Here is an 18,967-nt window from a genome sequence, read left to right on the forward strand (position 1 = left end):
TGATGAAGAGAAGGAGTGGGAATTGGGACACGAGATCAATTCAGCTGATTAAAACCCACCACCCCAGACAGGGTGGGACACTGCTCCGTCTGTGTGGAAAAAGGGAGGGGGAGTCCAGAGGGAGAGAAGAGCTAATGGGTAACACACTCGCCCACGAACCAGAAGACCCAGGTTCGAACCCCACTTACAACCATTGTGTCCCTGAGCAAGACACTTAACCCTAAATTGCTTCAGGGGGGGGGGACTGTCCCTGTAACTACTGATTGTAAGTCGCTCTGGATAAGGGCATCTGATATATGTTGTAAATGTAAATGTAAAGAGGCAGACAGTATACTAATACTTTTAAGGCACTTTTAATTGAATATTCAGAAATAAACTCTAAATTTCCCCACCCTTTGCCGCCGTCTTCAGTTTTCCTCTTTTATATTATCTCTATTTATGGATTTATACAGTACTGTCCGAACATTTTAGGTAGTGGTGAAAGTTATTGTATCTAAGTAAATTCTGCAATTTCATTCACAATGGACCAAACCAAAGGGACGCCTCGGGGCCACACGATCAAGACCCCAGGCCCTGACCCTAAATCCTCCACAAGACAAAGAAAAGTTGCCCGTGTTGCTGTGTGAGCGCGAGCGCCTACGACAAGCGTTTTTTATTAGTGCATCACTTGCTCCTGGTGTTGTGTTGATGGGGACTGCAGGGTCTGAATTCTGTTTATGTACTGCTTCTGTTATCAGAATAAAGCAAATTTTCTGTCAACTCTGCTTAGTTTCTGAGGTCATCCAAAAATGGCTAATTGTCATTCTTGGTAGCCATTTGCTTAGCCGATAAAGATAAGAGGTTAGAGGCATACAGATTAAGGGCATTTAGGAACCAGGAGCTGATTTAATCAGACATTTAAGAAGTTTAATGCCTTAATCTGGCCGTATTCCATTCACGATTGCCCTCCAAACAACCAAGGAATAATTTATTTTTAAAAAATTATAAATAAAATAAAAAAGTGGTTTTTTTTCTTCTATAGGGCTGACATTGTAAATTCACCTGTAAATACATAAAATCATTAGAGATGTTAAATTTGCCTCGTCACAGCATATTTTTTTAAAAATGGAATATAGCATATTTATATAATGGAATATAGCATAGTTGGCGAATTCAAGTTCGTTTTCTGCCCTTCGTTGATGTCTGATGCCCTCTGGTGGCCATTTCTTGTTAACACATTCTCAACAGGACTTCGTAATAAACTAATGCACTTCCCCACCTCAGCCACCAGGGGGCAGAAAACCTCAAAAAAATACAACTCATGCACATCATCTGAATGCGTTAACAGAGGGAGCTATGCACTAAATAATGTGTTCATTTGAAGCTGCCACCGTAAAAAAAAAAAAAAAAACAGTGAAATGAAATAAAATGGTACACTCAGAGTGCATAAGTAGTCAAAGAACAACATCCATGAAATAAAACAAAACCATTATTTATCAATCAACCCATTTTTATTGTTATATTGTTTTGTTGAAATGCGTCAGTTAACAATCCCCACACGTCCTCTGCACATCTGCCAGAAAATTCCAGTTCCACAACTGAGCAGGGGAGGTAAACTATCGCTCCAAACTTTTAGCAACCCCCGTAGACAACCAGTCACTATGTCTAACGTACAGTATTTACACACTCACTCACGCACACACACTCGCACCCACCCACACACAGACTCACTTCCTCTTTTCTAAAGGTGCAGATCACAGGGCAGGAAACTGGAGCATTTAAAAGAGACTAACAGAAGTTCTCTGAAGTGTAAATCAAAACTGAGCATCAGTATAAAGTTTCTCTGGAGAAAGCCTTAAAAAAAAAAAAAAAAGGGTCCATTTTGCATGTGAATCCAGTGTTTGAAGACATCGACAGTATAGTTACACCTCCTGCTTTCAGACACCGCATTGTTTCGTTTATTCACCTATTTACTCATTTTGCATTTTGCTCCTAATCAGAATGCCAGATATGTGGAAGGAGGGGTGTCCAAAAATCACCAGCTGTCTCCATGGCAACTATCGAGGATCCGACTCCAGCTCCAAACTCAGGCTGCTTCCCAGGTGTTTGTTTTTTTTTTTTTTTTTGGGAAGTCCACAGGAAAAATTACATTAACGTTCCCACAATGCTGCACTGTCGTACAGTCTCTCTGCGGATGGAAGGATGGGGCAAAATGGGGTGGGTGTCTATTCACAACACCAGGTAGGCCAGGCTGAGTTTCCACATCCCCGGACCCTCCAGTACCCTCACAAGCTCCCGGGGGGGCAGAGTGAGACGGTCGGATCATCTGAAACCCAGCAATGGCCGGCCGGCCGGAGCACAGACTCTACAGCAGCCTCCGACTGGGACGATCCCCAGACATACCCAACACAGTCTGAACACAGGCCCCAGTCATAAGTGCAGTCTTCAGGCGGCGCTGTCTATTCATTAAATAAAAATAAAAGAAAGAGCTGCAAGAAAGAAAAGAGACAAAAGATTAAAATTCAGGATGGAATCTGGACCCTAAAACTAGGGTTGCAACCATTACAAATTTTGGTAATAGATTTATAGTAAAAAAATTCATCCCAGTAAGTTATTTAACATACATAAAATATACATTATATAAAGGTTTTGAACTTCAGAAGCTACTTAATGTGAAATAAATGATGTGAAAATAAAATAAAAGTAATCACTGTACACAAAAAAATCTGCTGAAAACAAAAGCAGAAAAGAAGGTTAGACCTGTCTAGCTTTAACAGCTCATAAATCAGTTCAAGTTGAACAGCCAAAATTGCACCCGCCCGCACGTCTGGTCACCCCAGACTGTATCCAGTGAGTTTTAGCACCTATACAAACAAGCTACGTTTGAAATTCCTCTGTATGGGACAAGTAAACTTACCACTTTTTTTGTAGACAAATGGGAAGCGAAGTTCATTCAGCGGCCTACAATACTAGACGGCCAAATGATTTTAGAGTCCCCCGAGTTTGTAGCGGATCGTGCCAGTTTTTCCTGGCAGCTTGAACACCGCCTTTTATGACGTTTTATTGTAATTGTTTTAGAAAACGCACCTCTTAAGTGGTGAAGTGTGGCACCTTCAGCGCTCTATAACCGCCACTTTTTTCCTGCAAGTTCTGCGAAAGGTTGACCTGTGGTCCCGGATTCACCCTTGAACATCTTTTGGGCATCTAAAATATTCACACTCCGGAGACTACTCCCGTTGTTGGTTGTCTCTCGTTGCCCTCCTGCCATCATCTGCTTGAGGTGTTTTGCGTGTGTTTCACTTTGTCCGTGTGGGTCCTGCTATTCTATGTCTTTGGTTTAGGCGGATTTTTCAGGGGGTTTTTTTGTGATGTTGGGGAAGTCTTGCCGGTGGATTAACCAAAACGTTTCACACCGCGGTTAATCCCTGCAAGCCTACCTCAAACCAGCCCCCCTCAACATCACGTCCATAAAATATCGAATAGGGACTAATTATAATATTCAGCTCTTAGATATAGGCCTGGTTTTATAGTCCTACATTTGCAATTAGTCAAATGTTTTGATGCCACAGAATTTAAAAGCATGCTTTTAGTGCCGCATGAGAATGTGAAGCACAACATTTAAAAAAAAAGAAAGCACTTACTTCATGTACAAGATTTGCTACGTCTGAGAGTCTGCAGCCTGTGTGGCGCCGGCATCTTGTCCTGCCTCCTTGATTGACATGTACATCTCCTCCTCTGGGTCGTAATAGTAAAACTTTCTCAGGTACACTATAAGAGGCCTGTGGTGTAGATGGAGAGTTACTCTCACTAATGAGCGATTAAAGATATCGTAATTGCTAGGCTATTTAAGCAGAATAAAGAAAAGTTTTAAAATAAACATAAACTTAAAAATAAAAAATATTTCTTCTTAGTGAATGAATCTTAAATTTAAAAAACGGATAATAAAACGACATAATACATAAGAAAAATTCATATCTGAAAGGGGGGCACATCTCAGCATCATACAAAAATGTTGAAGTTTCTATGGAAATTCAGCGTTTTTTATTTAGAATACCACATTTGACAACTAGATGTTTGTGTGTGTGTCATGTACACACGTGGGCAGTGGAAGCTCCTGAATGTGGTCAATTCGGACCAGCTGGCGAATGCAGAAACGACAGAGGTGCTGGAGAGACTTTACGCTGCTGAACCGAGACACGGGGTAGAGCAGCTGCACCGGCGTTGGTGGCAAGCCTGGGGGGGGGAATGAGGTGGGGTTACAGTCCACGAACGCTTATAAGGAATTTCCCCCTTTACACAGTGATGCCCAGTTTCATGGCAGCAACGTCCTCCCCTATCACTGCTGCATATCTAAAGCAGTTTCCAGGTTTTCTAGGGTTCTTTCAAGCAGAAAAAAATCCCACATCACCCATGATACTAGGACATCAAATGACACATTAGACAAAAAAATATAATTCACAAAACCGTGAAAATTTTTCTTCCATTCCAAAGCTTTTTGTAAGAGAGAAAAAGCCACTCACCCGGTACACGAGAGCGCAGGAAGTAGAGGAATTTTCCATTTTTGGAGTGCATGATGGCACGCTCAATGAACTCCACCACCGAGTGACAGCGATCCTCAAACTTTGGGTGGCACCATAAGCTAAATGTTCCTGGAAATGCAGTAAAACTGGTTAAATCACCATAACCCAAATAAGATGAATCTCAATTTAATCTGGATGGATGCAACTAATAAACTGGCCAACAAATACAGGTATAGACTGATTGTCAACCTAGTGAATCAGACATTCGTGAACTCTCCCCTCCTTTAAAGTGCCTGCACCGGTGTTCTGGGTCCGGTCTTGTTGTCCTGACTGTCAAAGTGTGTGCGTAGTATGAGTGAGTATGAGCATGGTTGTGCGTACGGTGCCTGGTCGGGGGGCTGCCCTGTGTTTTAAGGGACATAGAGAGAGTTGGTGTAACTCATTTCACGTTGTGAGATTATTTACCATTAATACGAGTTCCCCCAGCCTGTCTATAGTCCTGCAGTGGCTACAAATGGCGATATGTACAAAGAGTGCTTTGGCCATTCTGTGTTGCTGTTCAGAGGCAGTAGTGGCCTAGCAAGCGGCCCCGTTATCAGAAGGTTTTTGGTTCGAATCCCGAAGCTCCAAGGTGCCACTGAGGTGCCTGTTATGCCTGCCCACTGCTCACTCAGGGTGATGGGTTAAATGCAGAAGACACACTGTGGTTGGTGAATGGTGTTGATGCCCCCTCAATTCTATAGGCCGTTCTCCTCCTTGTCTCACCGCTCTACTTTCCTCAATAAAATGATGTGTAATAATGGAGTGACTGGAATGGAACGTCCATCAGTAATCTATCAGAAATTAGAAGGCAATCTTACCATATTAGGATATTGTGTAATATCAGATGGTTTAGTCCCAAATGATAGTCTATAAAAAGTGTCACACAAAACCAAGACCTTCACAACATTCGTTTTGCAAAACATATTGATGCCATTGGTTACAAGAGAATATCTGAACTACAGGAGGTTCCAGTGAGCACCAATGAGGCCATAATCCAGAATTGGAAAGAACATAATTTCACCATGAACCGACCATTCCCCATGCTCAGTGCAAGATTCCAGACAGAGAATGAAAAGAATTATCAGAAGAGATGTCCAAGACAGAATTTAAGTAAGACCTGAAATTAGCAGTTCAGTTGTTTCAAAGAAAACAAAAAGTAATGCACTCAACACACAAGACTCCATTTCTGAAGAAACAGCATGTTGAAGCACAAGTTTCCTGAACAACATTTACATTTACAGCATTTACCAGACGCCCTTATCCAGAACGACTTACAATCAGTAGTTACAGGGACAGTCCCCCCCTGGAGCAACTTTCGGTTAAGTGTCTTGCTCAGGAACACAATGGTAGTAAGTGGGATTTGAACCTGGGTCTTCTGGTTCATAGGCAAGTGTTTTACCCACTAGGCTACTACCACACTGAACAACATTTAAACAAGGCTGTGAAATACTGCGCGAATATTGACTGGTCAGATGAGACCAAAATTGAACACCATATAGGTCAAGGCACTCCATATCACCCCAAAAACACAATACCAAGGTTTAGACATTTCCAGCATATGGCACTGGCACGCTTCATATAATTGAAGGAAGGGTTAATGAAATGTACCAAGGCGAAAACCTACCAGTTTGCAAGCAAGACGACAACAGCCAAGGAAACTCAGAGAAGGATAAGAAACCAATCACCTGACCTGAATCCTATAGAAACTCCATGGCAAGAACTAAAGCTCAGAGTTCATAGAAGGGGCTCAAGAAACCTTCGGGATTTGAAGACCATTTTTGTGGAAGAATGGGCCAAGATCACCCCTGAGTAATGCATGCGACTAGTTTCTCCATCGAGGAGGCAAATTAAAGCTGTCGTCAACAACAATTAAACTTTAGTAAGCGTGATCAATACATTGTTCTTGCTTATTGCTTATTTTTATGTGTGTGTTTTTTTTTTTTTTTTGCTCATCACTGTATGAAAAATGCACTGAACGTTGGTCTGAAACACAACTTCACAGTCCACGGTCACCCATATTTTGTAACCCACAACAGAACTCCCAGCCGTTAAGAGAGGATATTCTCTAAACAATGTGCAGGCCATAAACCAGACCACAGAAACCAAATGCTAGCAGCAGGTGCTGCAGGAGCCACCCGTCTCTTCCTGCCTCTATGAGTCCATCCTTCATGTGACTACATTCTGTGTGTAATATTTTCTATTTTTTTTTACATTTCTTACATACTTACAATCAGTAGTCAAAGGGACAGTCTCCCTGGGTCTTCTGGTTCACAGGCGAGTGAGTTACCCACTAGGCTACTACCACCCATTTGGTATATGTAATATACCAAATTATTTAACATAACTAATTATAATTTTAGATGTTTTGTGTGGTAACATGCATTTTTGTCATAGTATAATTCCATAGTTTAAGCAGTAATTTGAACTGACTGCACAAATAGTTCCAGATCCATAATCCTTGCTGTAAATATATATGCCAGCCAATGGAAACCCAACCCCAGCAACATGCTGAAACAGTGATCATAGCGGGCATATGTAGGTAAGAGCCTTTGAAAGCTTAAAAAATGACTCTGGTGTGCGAGATAAAGAATATTTGTGCTGCAGAGGCAGGTGCTTCATGTCAAGTACTTCAAAGGGTGCTCTGCTATACAGTAAAATCCTTGAAAATTCAATGGATCAGCACCACAGAGAAGTCCCCAGCAAACACAGTGAATGCATGGAAGTAATGCAGAGCAACACACACACACCTCACTGGGGATTATATTTCACTTATAAAGATTATCACACAATACTATCAGTATATCAATATTTTATGATCTTGGTATTCAATACATTGCAGGACAGTTCTCTGCAATACTATCATGACAAAACCTTCAATGTAAATCAACATTTAAAAAGCAGAATTTAATCATAAATCACAAACAGAAAACCATGTATAAGCATAAAAAGAGTCAGTGCTACATACTGATAATGTGTCTGTTTCTGGAAACTGTGCATAATAACTGTTGTATTACTGTTGAAGGGTATTCCTAATTTCATGTAAACTGAATTTCCAGTCATGAAATGCAACACAAAAATTGAGCTGAGGGGTATTTTAGCGGTTATGGGTTACATAAATTTGAGAGGTTTAAAGAACTAATCGGTTTGTGTTGACCGTAGTTGGTTGATGAAACAAGGTTTACAATGGGCCTGTACAAAAGGGGATCTCATTGGCTAAGGGTGTGCTATTGTGTCAGGAACCCAATTTCATGTATGTTTGCCCACTTCAGACCCTGTTTGTAGTTTGATGCCCATTGTGTGTGTGTATGCGTGTGTGTGTGTGTGTGCATGCTTTACCTCTGTAGTGCTCCATGCGTGTGTGGTGTGTTACTCCCTGTGAGCGGAAGCTGAGGCTGAGGATGTAGCGTGGGTCGGAGCTGTCCCGCACAAGGAATGACCCATCAGGCTTCCCCTTCAGCTTCATCTCAGCATCCTCCCAGTTCATAGGACCCCAGTACCAGCCACACTGCAGAGGAGAAGACTGTAGTTTTGTGGTTGTCTCCCTCTGAGATTTCAGTTAATTAAGTTAATATCCTCACTTGTGTGCTTGACTGCAGTATTGGCAGTGATTGACAGTAATATTCATATTTAGAATAAAACGAATCCTGGTTAAACTAGCTAAATATGCCCGTGCTCTGGATTTAACACTGGTCTTAATGGTGGAACTTGTAGAGATAAATACATTAAAATACTTTTTAAATCTCAGTTCCGTGCACAACAATAAATTAACCAATTAGACAGTAAATGAAGCCCCAATTGAGATAAAATGCCAGCGAGACACTAACTGCCCACCCAGCCCTTTGGTGTACTTATTCCTAAAACCCAAGAGGTGAACATTATGAGAGGAGCCATTGGGGATGATCTCACACATTTCCTCAATCTGGACAATTTAAACACATTCCCGTCTCTAAATCACACACATCAAAAGCAGTGTAGCAATGTCTGTCGCCTCGGTTTCCTGCTATTCACTCAGTTCATAGTACCCCTTTTACATGGGTTACAATCTCAGCCATAGCCATCTAATTTTAGACAAAATATTCCACTGCCAAAAACAATATGTCTAAGCAAGGCTGCATCAAACACTGATGCAAGGTACACCTGTACGAGTGTAGACGTATGACGGACACTTAAAGCTTGAAATGCGTTTGGAAATGTACGGTGCAGTGTTATCACTGCAATTAATACAAAGATTTATACCAAACTTGATAATTATGATATGATTATGTATATGCCCATGAATGCAAGTCTTATATCACAGTTAGGTTTGGGTGATTTGCTCTAAAAATGTACATGAACATTTTAATTCATCTTTATCATGTCAAATATACTCAGAATATGAAGTGAAAGTGAGAGTGAAGTGACTGTGTGCGGTTTGGTCGCCATTAGTGGCTGTCCTTTAGCCCCCGTGGTGAACATCTCACCTTCTCCAGCTCTCTCAGGCTGGTGGCAAAGCTGCTGGCATCTGGTCGGCTCAAGGGGCACAACAAGGGCCGCTGGACCACACGGGCCAAACTATGGCCATCCGGCTGCAGGGACACAGGACGTGGAAGTCCCCGTAGGAAAGTGTCTGAAGTCAGAAGAGGAAAAACAATGACAACAAGGTCAGATAAGCAGCTCGATTTGGGAGACATTTAAAAAAAAAAAGCGGAGGGAGGATGGTGGCCTCACAAAAATGACAACTCCCATGACAGAACTCCCACCTAAAACCCCTGCCCGTACAAGTGCTTGGTACACCAAAGATCTGACACCAGAACTGCTGGCTGTTCGCATTTTTATGTGAACTTTATTTGCAGAAAACATTAGTGGTCAGCACATGAATCTGGGTCGATAAATGCCATTTGCTGATGCCTGTGCTCCAGAGACTGATTACTAATTTACAAATGTTCATTTGTACTCGCTCATTAATATGTTGGGGTTTATTTTTCCACAAAAGGCATGTTGTTTTATACTATTAGGAAGGGGGGGCAACGCTTCATAAATATAGATCCATATATATACACATATGCACTTTATTTACATACTTATCGAGTTCTTGCAATTGTCGATATATATTAACTATTGAAAAAATGTGACTGTAAATAATCTCCATTATCATTGATACCATGTTAGTGACAACATAAGCCCTTTGATTATTTTACAGTGTTTCAATTACATGAATATCAAACAGCATAAAAAATACCCCCAGTTCAGCAAATGTTTCTGACCCTTCGCTCTTACCGTTGAGACTAAGACTATGCTGGATAGTGCTGTGAGAGGAGGGTGGAGGGCGTGGAGGCAGGGACTGCATGGAGGCCCCCACACTATCTAGGAAAGGCCCAGGCTGCGGCCCACCAAAGTCATCTGGAAAAGAAGGCAGGGAAATGAATCAGAACAGCTCTCTTTGTTCGCATGTTTCGACAACTCGTCAAAATCATGTTTCGACCATCCCACAACCTCCTGAATCGATCAAGCATGCCAAGGAACCTCGTGTACATTCAGCCAACTACATGCTTTCACCATCAAAAAAGCACTGGATCACTCGTCTTTACTCAAGATTCAAACTATTGACCCACACATGCTGAAGTCAGGCTGAAATATGTGAAAACCAACAATCGCTCTGTAACTGGCGCAGAAATGGCAGCGTTGCATGGCTGTATTGCATAATATCAAAATAACAGAATTACCTCTAGAATCCAAGCGGGCAAGTGGTCTTTCTACCACTTCAAAACACACACAAAGCGGTAATGGAGGAAAAGCTGATCTATCTCCGGACACAACAAGATCTACAACACTATCGTCTTAACGGGAGTTAAACCCCTGCGGCGAGCGCGTTCGGTCTGAAAGCTGCTTTAAAATTTCCTCCAATGCGCAGAAAAAACGGTCTGTGCTCAGTCCGCGCCCACCTGATGCCATGGACGCCTGAACCAGGCAGATTTATTGAGTTTTTCTTCCGTTCGTGGCGTCAGGGGAGCGCAGACTGAATACAGATCATATTTTTGCTCATTGTAGGAAATCAAAGTGTCCACATGTGTACAGTTCTCAATCTGTACACAGTCTAAATAGTCCTATCAGGGTCATGTGAAATGGGAGGTTTAGTTTAATCCAGTGGAATAAAAAAAAATGTTATCCTGTAAATAATACTGTTTTGCCACATTAACGTCAGGTTTGGATTTTTTTACACTCAGTTGTTCACGGTTTATATTCGAATAAAGGTTTTGACATGCAACTGTTCATTTTTATTATCAGGAAAAATGGTAATGTTAATAGAAAGGTATTAGACAACTGTTAAATAAATCAGGTCTATAGTTACATCAAATTGTTTACAATTACAAATGTTATTTAATCTTGACAATAGAGGTCTTGAACGGAATCTTTGTGTTGTTCTCTATAAAAGTGATTGCCTGTAACCTTTTTCAAAAGAAAACGTCTCATTTCTATGCGGTGGCTGAGTTGATAAGACACTGAAAAACTGCCATTTGCTTATTCACTGTTGATTAGTATTACAGGAGAACAATAATGTCAGTTCAATTCTTTACCTTCCGTCGCTGCAGTGAAATTAGACATTTTCTTTTGAAAAGTTACTAGTGGTTTACAGGCAGCAACCTTGGAAGAGAACAATACAAACAATTTTCTGCTCATTGTAGCAAATCAAAGTGTCCACACAGATTTAAGGGACCTTAACAGTTGTATATGTGAAAACATCATGTGACCATGTAGAAAATGAATCGGCTGCATAGTGATGAATCGATATCGAGGCACTGATAAGCGGAATCGAATCGTGAGACCTCACAGTTGTAAAAAACATTCACAGGCAAGCCAATACACAGCCACAGCCTCTCAAACACTTTTTTTATTTTTGTAGCCACAACGTACCACGTGGCAATATGCTTACTGTCAGTGATCAGCGAGAAAAAGCAATAATTATCCAATCTTAGCATATGTTTGAGTCAAGCTCAATGCATTCTAAATTGTCAGCATTTGCACATATATTTAAATATCTCTACAAATGTGCATTTGCAATTGCACTTTTTTTGCACTGCAAAGTCATCATTTGTATTATACTCTTTCCTCGTGCAATTTTTTATTCATTGCTTTTCAAATGAAACGGCTCGGAGTCCAAGAATGTGTTCACAGGAAATAACATTGCACTGCGACATGCGCATGACATTAAAAATGGAAACTTCAGCATTTATAGCCACGTCATGTGAACCGGCCCCTGCATCCCTGATACAACAACACTGGTCAGTAAAGGAAACAATACAATTAGCAAGATGGTTCAAGAAAATGGAGGGCAAGATCTGCAAAAAGCCAAAGCATGCATGTACCGGACACTGCTGCAATCCGCCTTTTTTTTTTTTTTTTTTTTAAAACCCTTGCTTGTTTGCTCGGTGGTCACTCTGTTTCCCACCCACACAGTTTCACTGAATTAAGCTTTACACCGACGAAGTCCGACCTCAGAGGCAGAATCTGCTGTTTCAACACTGACTCGAGCAGGAAAGAAATAAAATGATAAAGATCAGACACAACATGCTGTACAGTTTTGCACGTTTCCTCATTCCGCACTTCCGCGCTTTGATCGCGTTAGGGATGATCCGATCTGTGGAACTGATTATCAGCGCACCACACAATGGCAGGCATTGATCAAAAGTAAAAAAAAAAAAAAAAAAGTGAATTGTGTGCATTTGTTAGGTGTCTTTGTTCTCAGTTTCGAGGTTTTCAATCGGGAGTCGTGAACACACAACACTTGTTTAGGGTTTTTTTTAGGGTGTTGGGGGAATTAAGCACACATAATGTCTGTGCTCCGGATTCTGCAGTTATGACCTGGTCATCATTTACATGGACGGCATGTCAAGGTTAGGAGTGAGCGAGCGAGCGAATGAGAAGAGAAGAAGAGAGAGAAAGTACCCAGCAGACTGAGGCTTCGTCTAGGTGGTGGTGGAGGGGTAGGTGGGTGTAGAGAGTTTCCCCCTCTACGCGAAATGTCCACGTCTACGAGGGAAACAGTCTCACCTGAAGGGGAAAGATTTAGTTAAAGGAATAAGAAATAGATGCCGAGGAAAGAGAGAAAGAAAAGAAAGGAGAAGAAAGCCAGAACCAACAGACAAAGTCAGAATGAAAGAATTTAGCACACACAGAAGTCTGAGCTGATCATTTTCATTGATTTTCAAATACGACCTTTTATACCCACCATTCGGTCACATACTCACACCAATTTCTCCAAAAGTACCTGTGTTTGGGAGGAAATCAGAAAAACCCGCACCAACACGGGGAGGGCATGCAATTCACACACACACACACACACACACACAAAACCTGGGCCCTGATTCAAACTCACAACCACGTAGGCGCGAGGTGACAACACTAGCTGCCAAGAACTTTTTACTGGGAAACAATTCTTAGTTTCATACTGATTTACTTTTCTCCGTTTTAAATCGAAAATCACCTCAGGTCTCTTTTATCCCGCTGCATCTAGCACAATAAAAGTTCTGAAGAATTTCAAAGGTCCTTGGGGAATAACAGAAGAGTCCGTTCACTAGTGCCCGGTTCTCCAAACGGGTATCATTAGGATGATGAAGGGTGTGAAGAGAACCTCTGGTCTAAGCAGTATTGCCCTTGTGCGCTTTTAATTTGACACATAAATATCTATCACAATCTACCGACTAATTAAAGAAGCCTGGACTCACCAGTGAACGCAGGACTAAACGGCACCGGGGAAAAGGCACTTTGGGGCCTGGAGAGCTGTGGTCTGCTGCAGAGGAACAGAGAGGAAGAAGTAAAGAACCGATAGTTGGTTCACACCCAGTGGGGTTCCATGAAGTTTTGGGGCATTAAGAAAATAAGAGAAGGGAAATGGCAAAAAAGAAAGAGGAACAATGTCAAAGGGTCTCTGCGCCTGTTTAAAAGTGAGTTCCGAGATGGCCACATGCCATGTAAAAGCATACATTACATTAAGAATTGTTAAGAATGATGTTTGGGGATATGTCCAGCATTATTTAACAATAACTATTACTGCATTGTAATAACAACATAAAGGCACTATTTCTAAGCAGATTGAGACTTTAAAGTATCTTTCCGGGAGTAATGCCATTTAATGGAACAGACTTATCGCAGGTAATGTATAAAATTGTATAAAAACGTAATTATGATGAAATATATAGACCAGTTATTTTCCCTTTATATGCTAGATATTATATAGTTTTCATATAAATATAAATAACTGTATATCAGTATATAAGACTAATAATAAGTATAAAAATAAAGAATTCTTTAATCATAATGAATATAATTATGGTTATAGAGCAGTAATTGTACTAGTTTTTGGACCTGGCCGAGTGTGAAGTGGCATGTTTTGGACCCGGGAGGAAGTTTTATCTGTGAAGGCCCAGCACGAGTGTGTTTAGGATCTGTTTGGGTTTTGTGCCGGAAATGTGCTGTAGCAAGCGCGACTTTCAACGTCAATCGATAATGATGATGGCATCTATAAAAGTAATTAAGCTGAGACTGTCATACCTCCCAGTGTCAGGGTCTGTGCTGGAGGAGCCCCACACATCCATCAGGCTGCCGCCGGACGAGGTGGAGGACGCCAGGGACGGTCTCTTGTCCAACATGTGACTGGGGCCTCCACTATTGCTCTTGGTCCTGAAGAGCTTGCTGAGCCGGATCTTGAGCGAGCCCTTCCTCGACTTCCCTTTGCCCTTCTCACTCTCACACAGAGTCCCTGCCACTGCTACCGCCAGTGGGGAGCCGATGCGTTTGGGGGTGGGAGGGCGGCTCAGTGGAGCCGGGGAGGTGGAGGGCACTTCAGGGGGGTGCTGGTGGCTCAGGGAGACAGAAGCTGCGTCGGAGGCTGTGGGGAGGTCCCTGGCTGAGACATCTGCCGACGGCTCCGGGAGGCTGGGTGTCTCCAGGACGGGTCGGCAGGCCTGGGAGTCACAGCAGGCCTCTCCAGCCAGCCGGTGGACCTGCCGCATGAGGCCGCTGAGGGAGCCGCTGGAGAACGTGGACGATGACATGGGCCTGTCCTGCCCGGTGTCGGCGTCACCCTGCACGCTCGGGCCCCCTTTGCCGTCATCCCCGGGGCAGTCGCCCATGGCCAGCTCGCCCACCTCCTCCGTACCAAGGCCCTCCAACACGAGAAGGGCGTCGCTGGTCTCACTCGGGTCCTCTCCAGGCACCGCAGCCGAGGCCAGGATGCTCTGACAGGAGCACCGCGGCCCCTCGCTTTCTTTCAGCAGCATCTCGGAGGCCTGGCCCAGTTCCCCGAGCCGCCTGGCCAGACTCAGCACCGGGTCCTCCATGTGGTGCCCCGCGTCTCCCACGGAGCACGCCTTCTGCGGGTCCAGGATGCCCAGATGGAAGGACTTGTCTAGCCGAGGGGGCCAGTCCACGGCGTTGGTCAGCAGGCGGTGCCGGTGGCACAGACCCCCGCTCTGGGGGTCGCTGCCGTCCACCGCCAGCTTGGTCAGCTGCATGACCGGATGGCACTGAATCCTCTGCGACGAATGCGTCTGGTGCAGGGGCTCAGAGCCACAGTTCGTACCCTGGTCGACGCCGGACACCGCGTCCCCGCCGCCGTCCGCCCGGTCGCCGTCGCCGTCGAGGCCGTCCCCCGTCCGGAGCAGGTTCTGGAACACCATGAGCTGCGCCCGGGAGCCTCGGCCGGAGCCGTGGGGGAACTCGAAGCGCTGGGCCACGGCGAAGCCCGGCGGCGGAGGGGTGTCGGACAGCGGCGGCCGCTCCGGCGCCGCGCCGCCGTCCAGGGGCGCCGCGCCGCCGTCCGCCCGAGTCCCGGGCCGCGGGGAAGGGGCGACGGCGCGGCGCTCGGGGCCCGACGGCGGGCTGCCGCTCGCCACCTCGAACCCGCCGGCATGGTGACCCAAGGCTGCCTTGGCGAATCCGGAAACCACGCCGCCGCCCGTCAGCAGGTTGTCCTCGTCCAAGCGGTCGTACTCCGCCGCGGACACCAAGCGCATCAAAACAAAATCGGGAGACATATCTTGTGCGTTACTCATTATTATGATCACCCCTCGATTCCGACATTACATAACCGGGGAAAAGGGAGCCCGAAATCCAGCCCTGCTCGCGTCGAACCCGTCATTCGGTACCGAGCCCTCCCGCATCGTCCGCGAACCCCCGTAATTCTGCGCGACGGCGCACCTGAGCGCACAAAAGGTTACAATCCTGCCACCGCGCCGCCGAGGCCGATCCGCATCCCCCCTCGTAGGCTGGCGGGGCGGCTGCGCAGCGGCGACATCAATAATCCGCTCCGTGCCGATAATAACGCGGGGGCCCGCGCGCCGAGCGAGCGCGTCTTGCCGTGGAATCAGAAGCCCGGAGAGCCGCCCCCGATTCCGCTTCCCACAGCAAACCCCACCCGCCCCGTCCGACCACTTCCGCAAGCGCGCTCCCCTCCCAGGAACAAAAGCAGGAGCGCGCCGCGGCCGCGCCGCCGGCAAGATGGAGTTCCAACGCTTTTATTACGTCCTGGTAAAACGTGCGTTCGTAATGGGTTTTTTTTTTTTTTTGTTGTTGGTTTGTTTTTTAATCGGTGTATTTGACCGGGTTAGTCGGTGGCGTCAGCGCTAGCGCCGAGTACCAGGAGCAGGGCGCCGGCCCGCGACCGCCTTTATTGCCGTCCGAAAGCACGGCTGTTATTTACTCATGAAACAAATTGGGCAGTTTTTGATTTCTTTGTTTTTTATTATTATTCCTTCTTCTCGATGTCGTCGCACGGGGTCACGTACTGCGTGCGTCACCGGCGCAGCGCCTCGACGCCGCGCGCCGTGGGTGACGGGCGCGCGCGTCCGCGGGAACGCGCGCGCGCGCGAGAGAGGGTGTCGCGAGATCCGAGCAGCGCCTTGCGGAGCACGCAGAGCTCCCCGGGGCTGGAGTCACCAGGCCCTGGCTCTCCTCTGGTCAAACCGACGAGCGGACCGCAGGGCTCGTCCATGCAAAGTTTCGTTTAATAAAAGCTCATTAAAAATCGTTTATTAAAACCAGTTTTTTTTTTTTTTCGTTTTTAACCTGCCGTTGCAAATATGTTAATCTACTACATTTACATTTACAGCATTTATCAGACGCCCTTATCCAGAGCGACTTACAATCAGTAGTTACAGGGACAGTCTCCCTGGAGCAACTCAGGGTTAAGTGTCTTGCTCAGGGACACAATGGTAGTAAGTGGGATTCGAACCCGGGTCTTCTGGTTCATAGGCAAGTGTGTTACCCACTAGGCTACTACCACCCTGAAAGTGCAAACAAGCATGCTCACTCACACACGAAGTTTCAAAAGCAGACTTAACTATATTTTAATGGAACTGGTTGTTACGGAGGTCAGGGGGCAAGAACTGCACCCAGCCCAGCTACTGCTGGTTTTAAATACAACGGAGTCTTCGTGGTTCTGGAGAACCAAATCAACCCACGCTGCCCTGAACCTGGAACATTAATTACAGAGTCTTGGAGGGGCCTGAAGTGAAAACATTCAGTCATGGTGGTTCTTCAGGACCATGACTGTGGATAATCATCCACACCCCTTAGTGCTTGATACCAAATTAGAAGAGAATCTTGTGGCCATGCGGTGCAGTGGTGGCCTAGCGGTTAAGGAAGCGGCCCTGTAATCAGAAGGTTGCCGGTTCAAATCCCTGTTCGAATCCCGAGCCTTCACGGTGCCACTGAGCAACGCACCGTCCCCACACACTGCTCCTCGGGTGCCTGTCATGGCTGCCCACTGCTCACTCAGGGTGATGGGTTAAATGAGGAGGACAAATTTCACTGTGTGCTCTGCTGCTGTGTATCATATGTAGGGTTGCAAAGGGTCGGAAAATTTCCAGTAAATTTCCGAAAAAGTTTCCGGTAAATTTCCATGGTAAGTTAAGCTTGGGAATTTTGGAAATTAATGGGAATTAAGGAGAACTAACTGGGAATATATTATTTCCAAGCATAAATATAAACAGAAATCATAAGAAAACCTCCATGCAAAATGTTTTCAACAGATATTTCAACAGATTTATTTGTAAGTACAGTAGAATAGAACACATTTCAATAACTTGTTTCATGGATGAATAAAAACAGAAATGTTGAGTTCAATATTACCATCCCCTAACCCCGCTCATTCAAAAATGCCCCCTGTTCAAAAATCTCCACAAAGTCCCATTCAAAAGGCTAAATGAAAAATGCTACTTATCCTCCAAAACGTCCCATTAAACATGCAAATCTTCCTTCAAGAAATCCTCTTTTCTCATTTTTGCTCAGTCAATAGACTCTTCCTGGACCTCATCATCATCCAACAACATGTCCACTTCCTCAGCATCCAACTCTGAGTCTTCCTCTTCAGTGTCACTTTCCAGCCTTGTTGAGGATGGCTCTGTGTCAGGCTCAAAGAGCCGTAGGTTTGCCCGAATGCCGACCAGCTTTTCCACTCTCACATTTGTGAGCCTGTTGCGAACCTTTGTGTGGGTGTTCCCAAACAGTGACCAGTTGATGATGATGGTGGGATTTGGAGGAGGATGGAGGCTACAGGTGCAAGGGCCTCAGATTCACATAGTCCCTTCCACCAGGTGGCTGCAGATATGTGCTGGCATGACTGCCATATTCCATCCCCTTTCCAAAGGCCTTGCTTTGTTCGATACTTTGCCAAACTGCCTAGAACTTTGCCTTTATCGAGACCCAGGTGGTCAGACATGGCTGTAATGACCGCATAGGCACCATTGATCTCTTCCCCAGAAAGTATGCCCTTGTCATATTTGGGGTCCAGCATGTATGCTGCTGCATGCACTGGCTTCATGCAGAACTCCCTCCGCTGTTCCAATGACTTGACCACAGCCGTTTCCTCTGCTTTCAGTAGTAGGGAAGTGGGCAGAATTGTCTGGATTTCTTCTTTGAGTTCTGCAAAAAGGCACTGGACATCTGACAAGATGGCACCATCCCCCTCTATCTTCGCTATTGCTGCTGCAATAGGTTTGAGGATTTTCTGACTGCTAGATACTCTTTCCCACCAACTTACCTCACTTGTTAAGTCCACAGGCTCAAATGTGTGCCTTCAATGCTCTTTGTCCTTCAGGCTCAAAAGTGTGGTCCATGTGTACATGTGATGGAGGCATGCACAGTGCCAGTAGGTGGTCTCAATAGCCATGCAGCAAGCATGTGCTCTGTACATGTGATTAAGGAATGGCATGGATATTCAAGTGTATTTGAATTGCATTTGTTTGTTTTTGTTAATATTATGTTAAAATATACTTTGCTCAACTATATTTAAGTTCCCGAAGAAGAGCCAACCTTCAATTTAGAAAAATCCCAGTTTATTCCCATAAATTCCCTTTTATTCCCATGGAAAGTTTCCATCTTTGAAAATTCTGGGAATTTTGCAACCCTAATCACATGCAACACTCACTCACTTCTTACTTATTTTTGTT

At 44.8% G+C, this 18,967-nt stretch overlaps 1 protein-coding gene across 4 annotated transcripts; it reads right to left on the reverse strand.

Annotated features, from left to right (window-relative positions):
- Nucleotides 1–1,471: 1,471 nt before the first annotated feature.
- On the reverse strand, nt 1,472–15,938 carry socs7 (suppressor of cytokine signaling 7). 4 transcript variants are annotated; one of them, XM_028985115.1, is made up of 10 exons: nt 14,070–15,938; nt 13,244–13,305; nt 12,465–12,569; nt 9,798–9,920; nt 9,002–9,147; nt 7,878–8,046; nt 4,500–4,628; nt 4,077–4,212; nt 3,621–3,758; nt 1,472–2,468 (listed from the first exon to the last, which is right to left on the reverse strand). In XM_028985115.1, exons 1-9 carry the CDS (start codon nt 15,569–15,571, stop codon nt 3,638–3,640), a joined length of 2,493 nt encoding a protein of 830 aa, XP_028840948.1. In that variant the 5' UTR covers nt 15,572–15,938; the 3' UTR covers nt 1,472–2,468; nt 3,621–3,637. The 4 variants fall into 4 exon arrangements, with proteins under 4 accessions (XP_028840948.1, XP_028840947.1, XP_028840950.1 ...); XM_028985114.1 differs by having other exon boundaries at nt 13,244–13,308; nt 14,070–15,937; XM_028985117.1 differs by lacking the exon at nt 12,465–12,569.
- Nucleotides 15,939–18,967: the final 3,029 nt, after the last annotated feature.

The sequence above is a fragment of the Denticeps clupeoides genome, chromosome 7 (assembly GCF_900700375.1).
Source record: "Denticeps clupeoides chromosome 7, fDenClu1.1, whole genome shotgun sequence".
NCBI lineage: Eukaryota > Metazoa > Chordata > Actinopteri > Clupeiformes > Denticipitidae > Denticeps > Denticeps clupeoides.

Excerpts from the sequence above, each read along its gene's own strand:
- socs7 (XM_028985114.1), bottom strand. The coding sequence starts at position 15,571 with ATGAGTAACGCACAAGATATGTCTCCCGATTTTGTTTTGATGCGCTTG. Across the intron at positions 12,570-13,243 it reads GTTTAGTCCTGCGTTCACTG|GTGAGACTGTTTCCCTCGTA; the intron begins GTGAGTCCAGGC and ends TTTCCCCTTCAG. Across the intron at positions 9,148-9,797 it reads GCATAGTCTTAGTCTCAACG|ACACTTTCCTACGGGGACTT; the intron begins GTAAGAGCGAAG and ends TTCTGACTTCAG.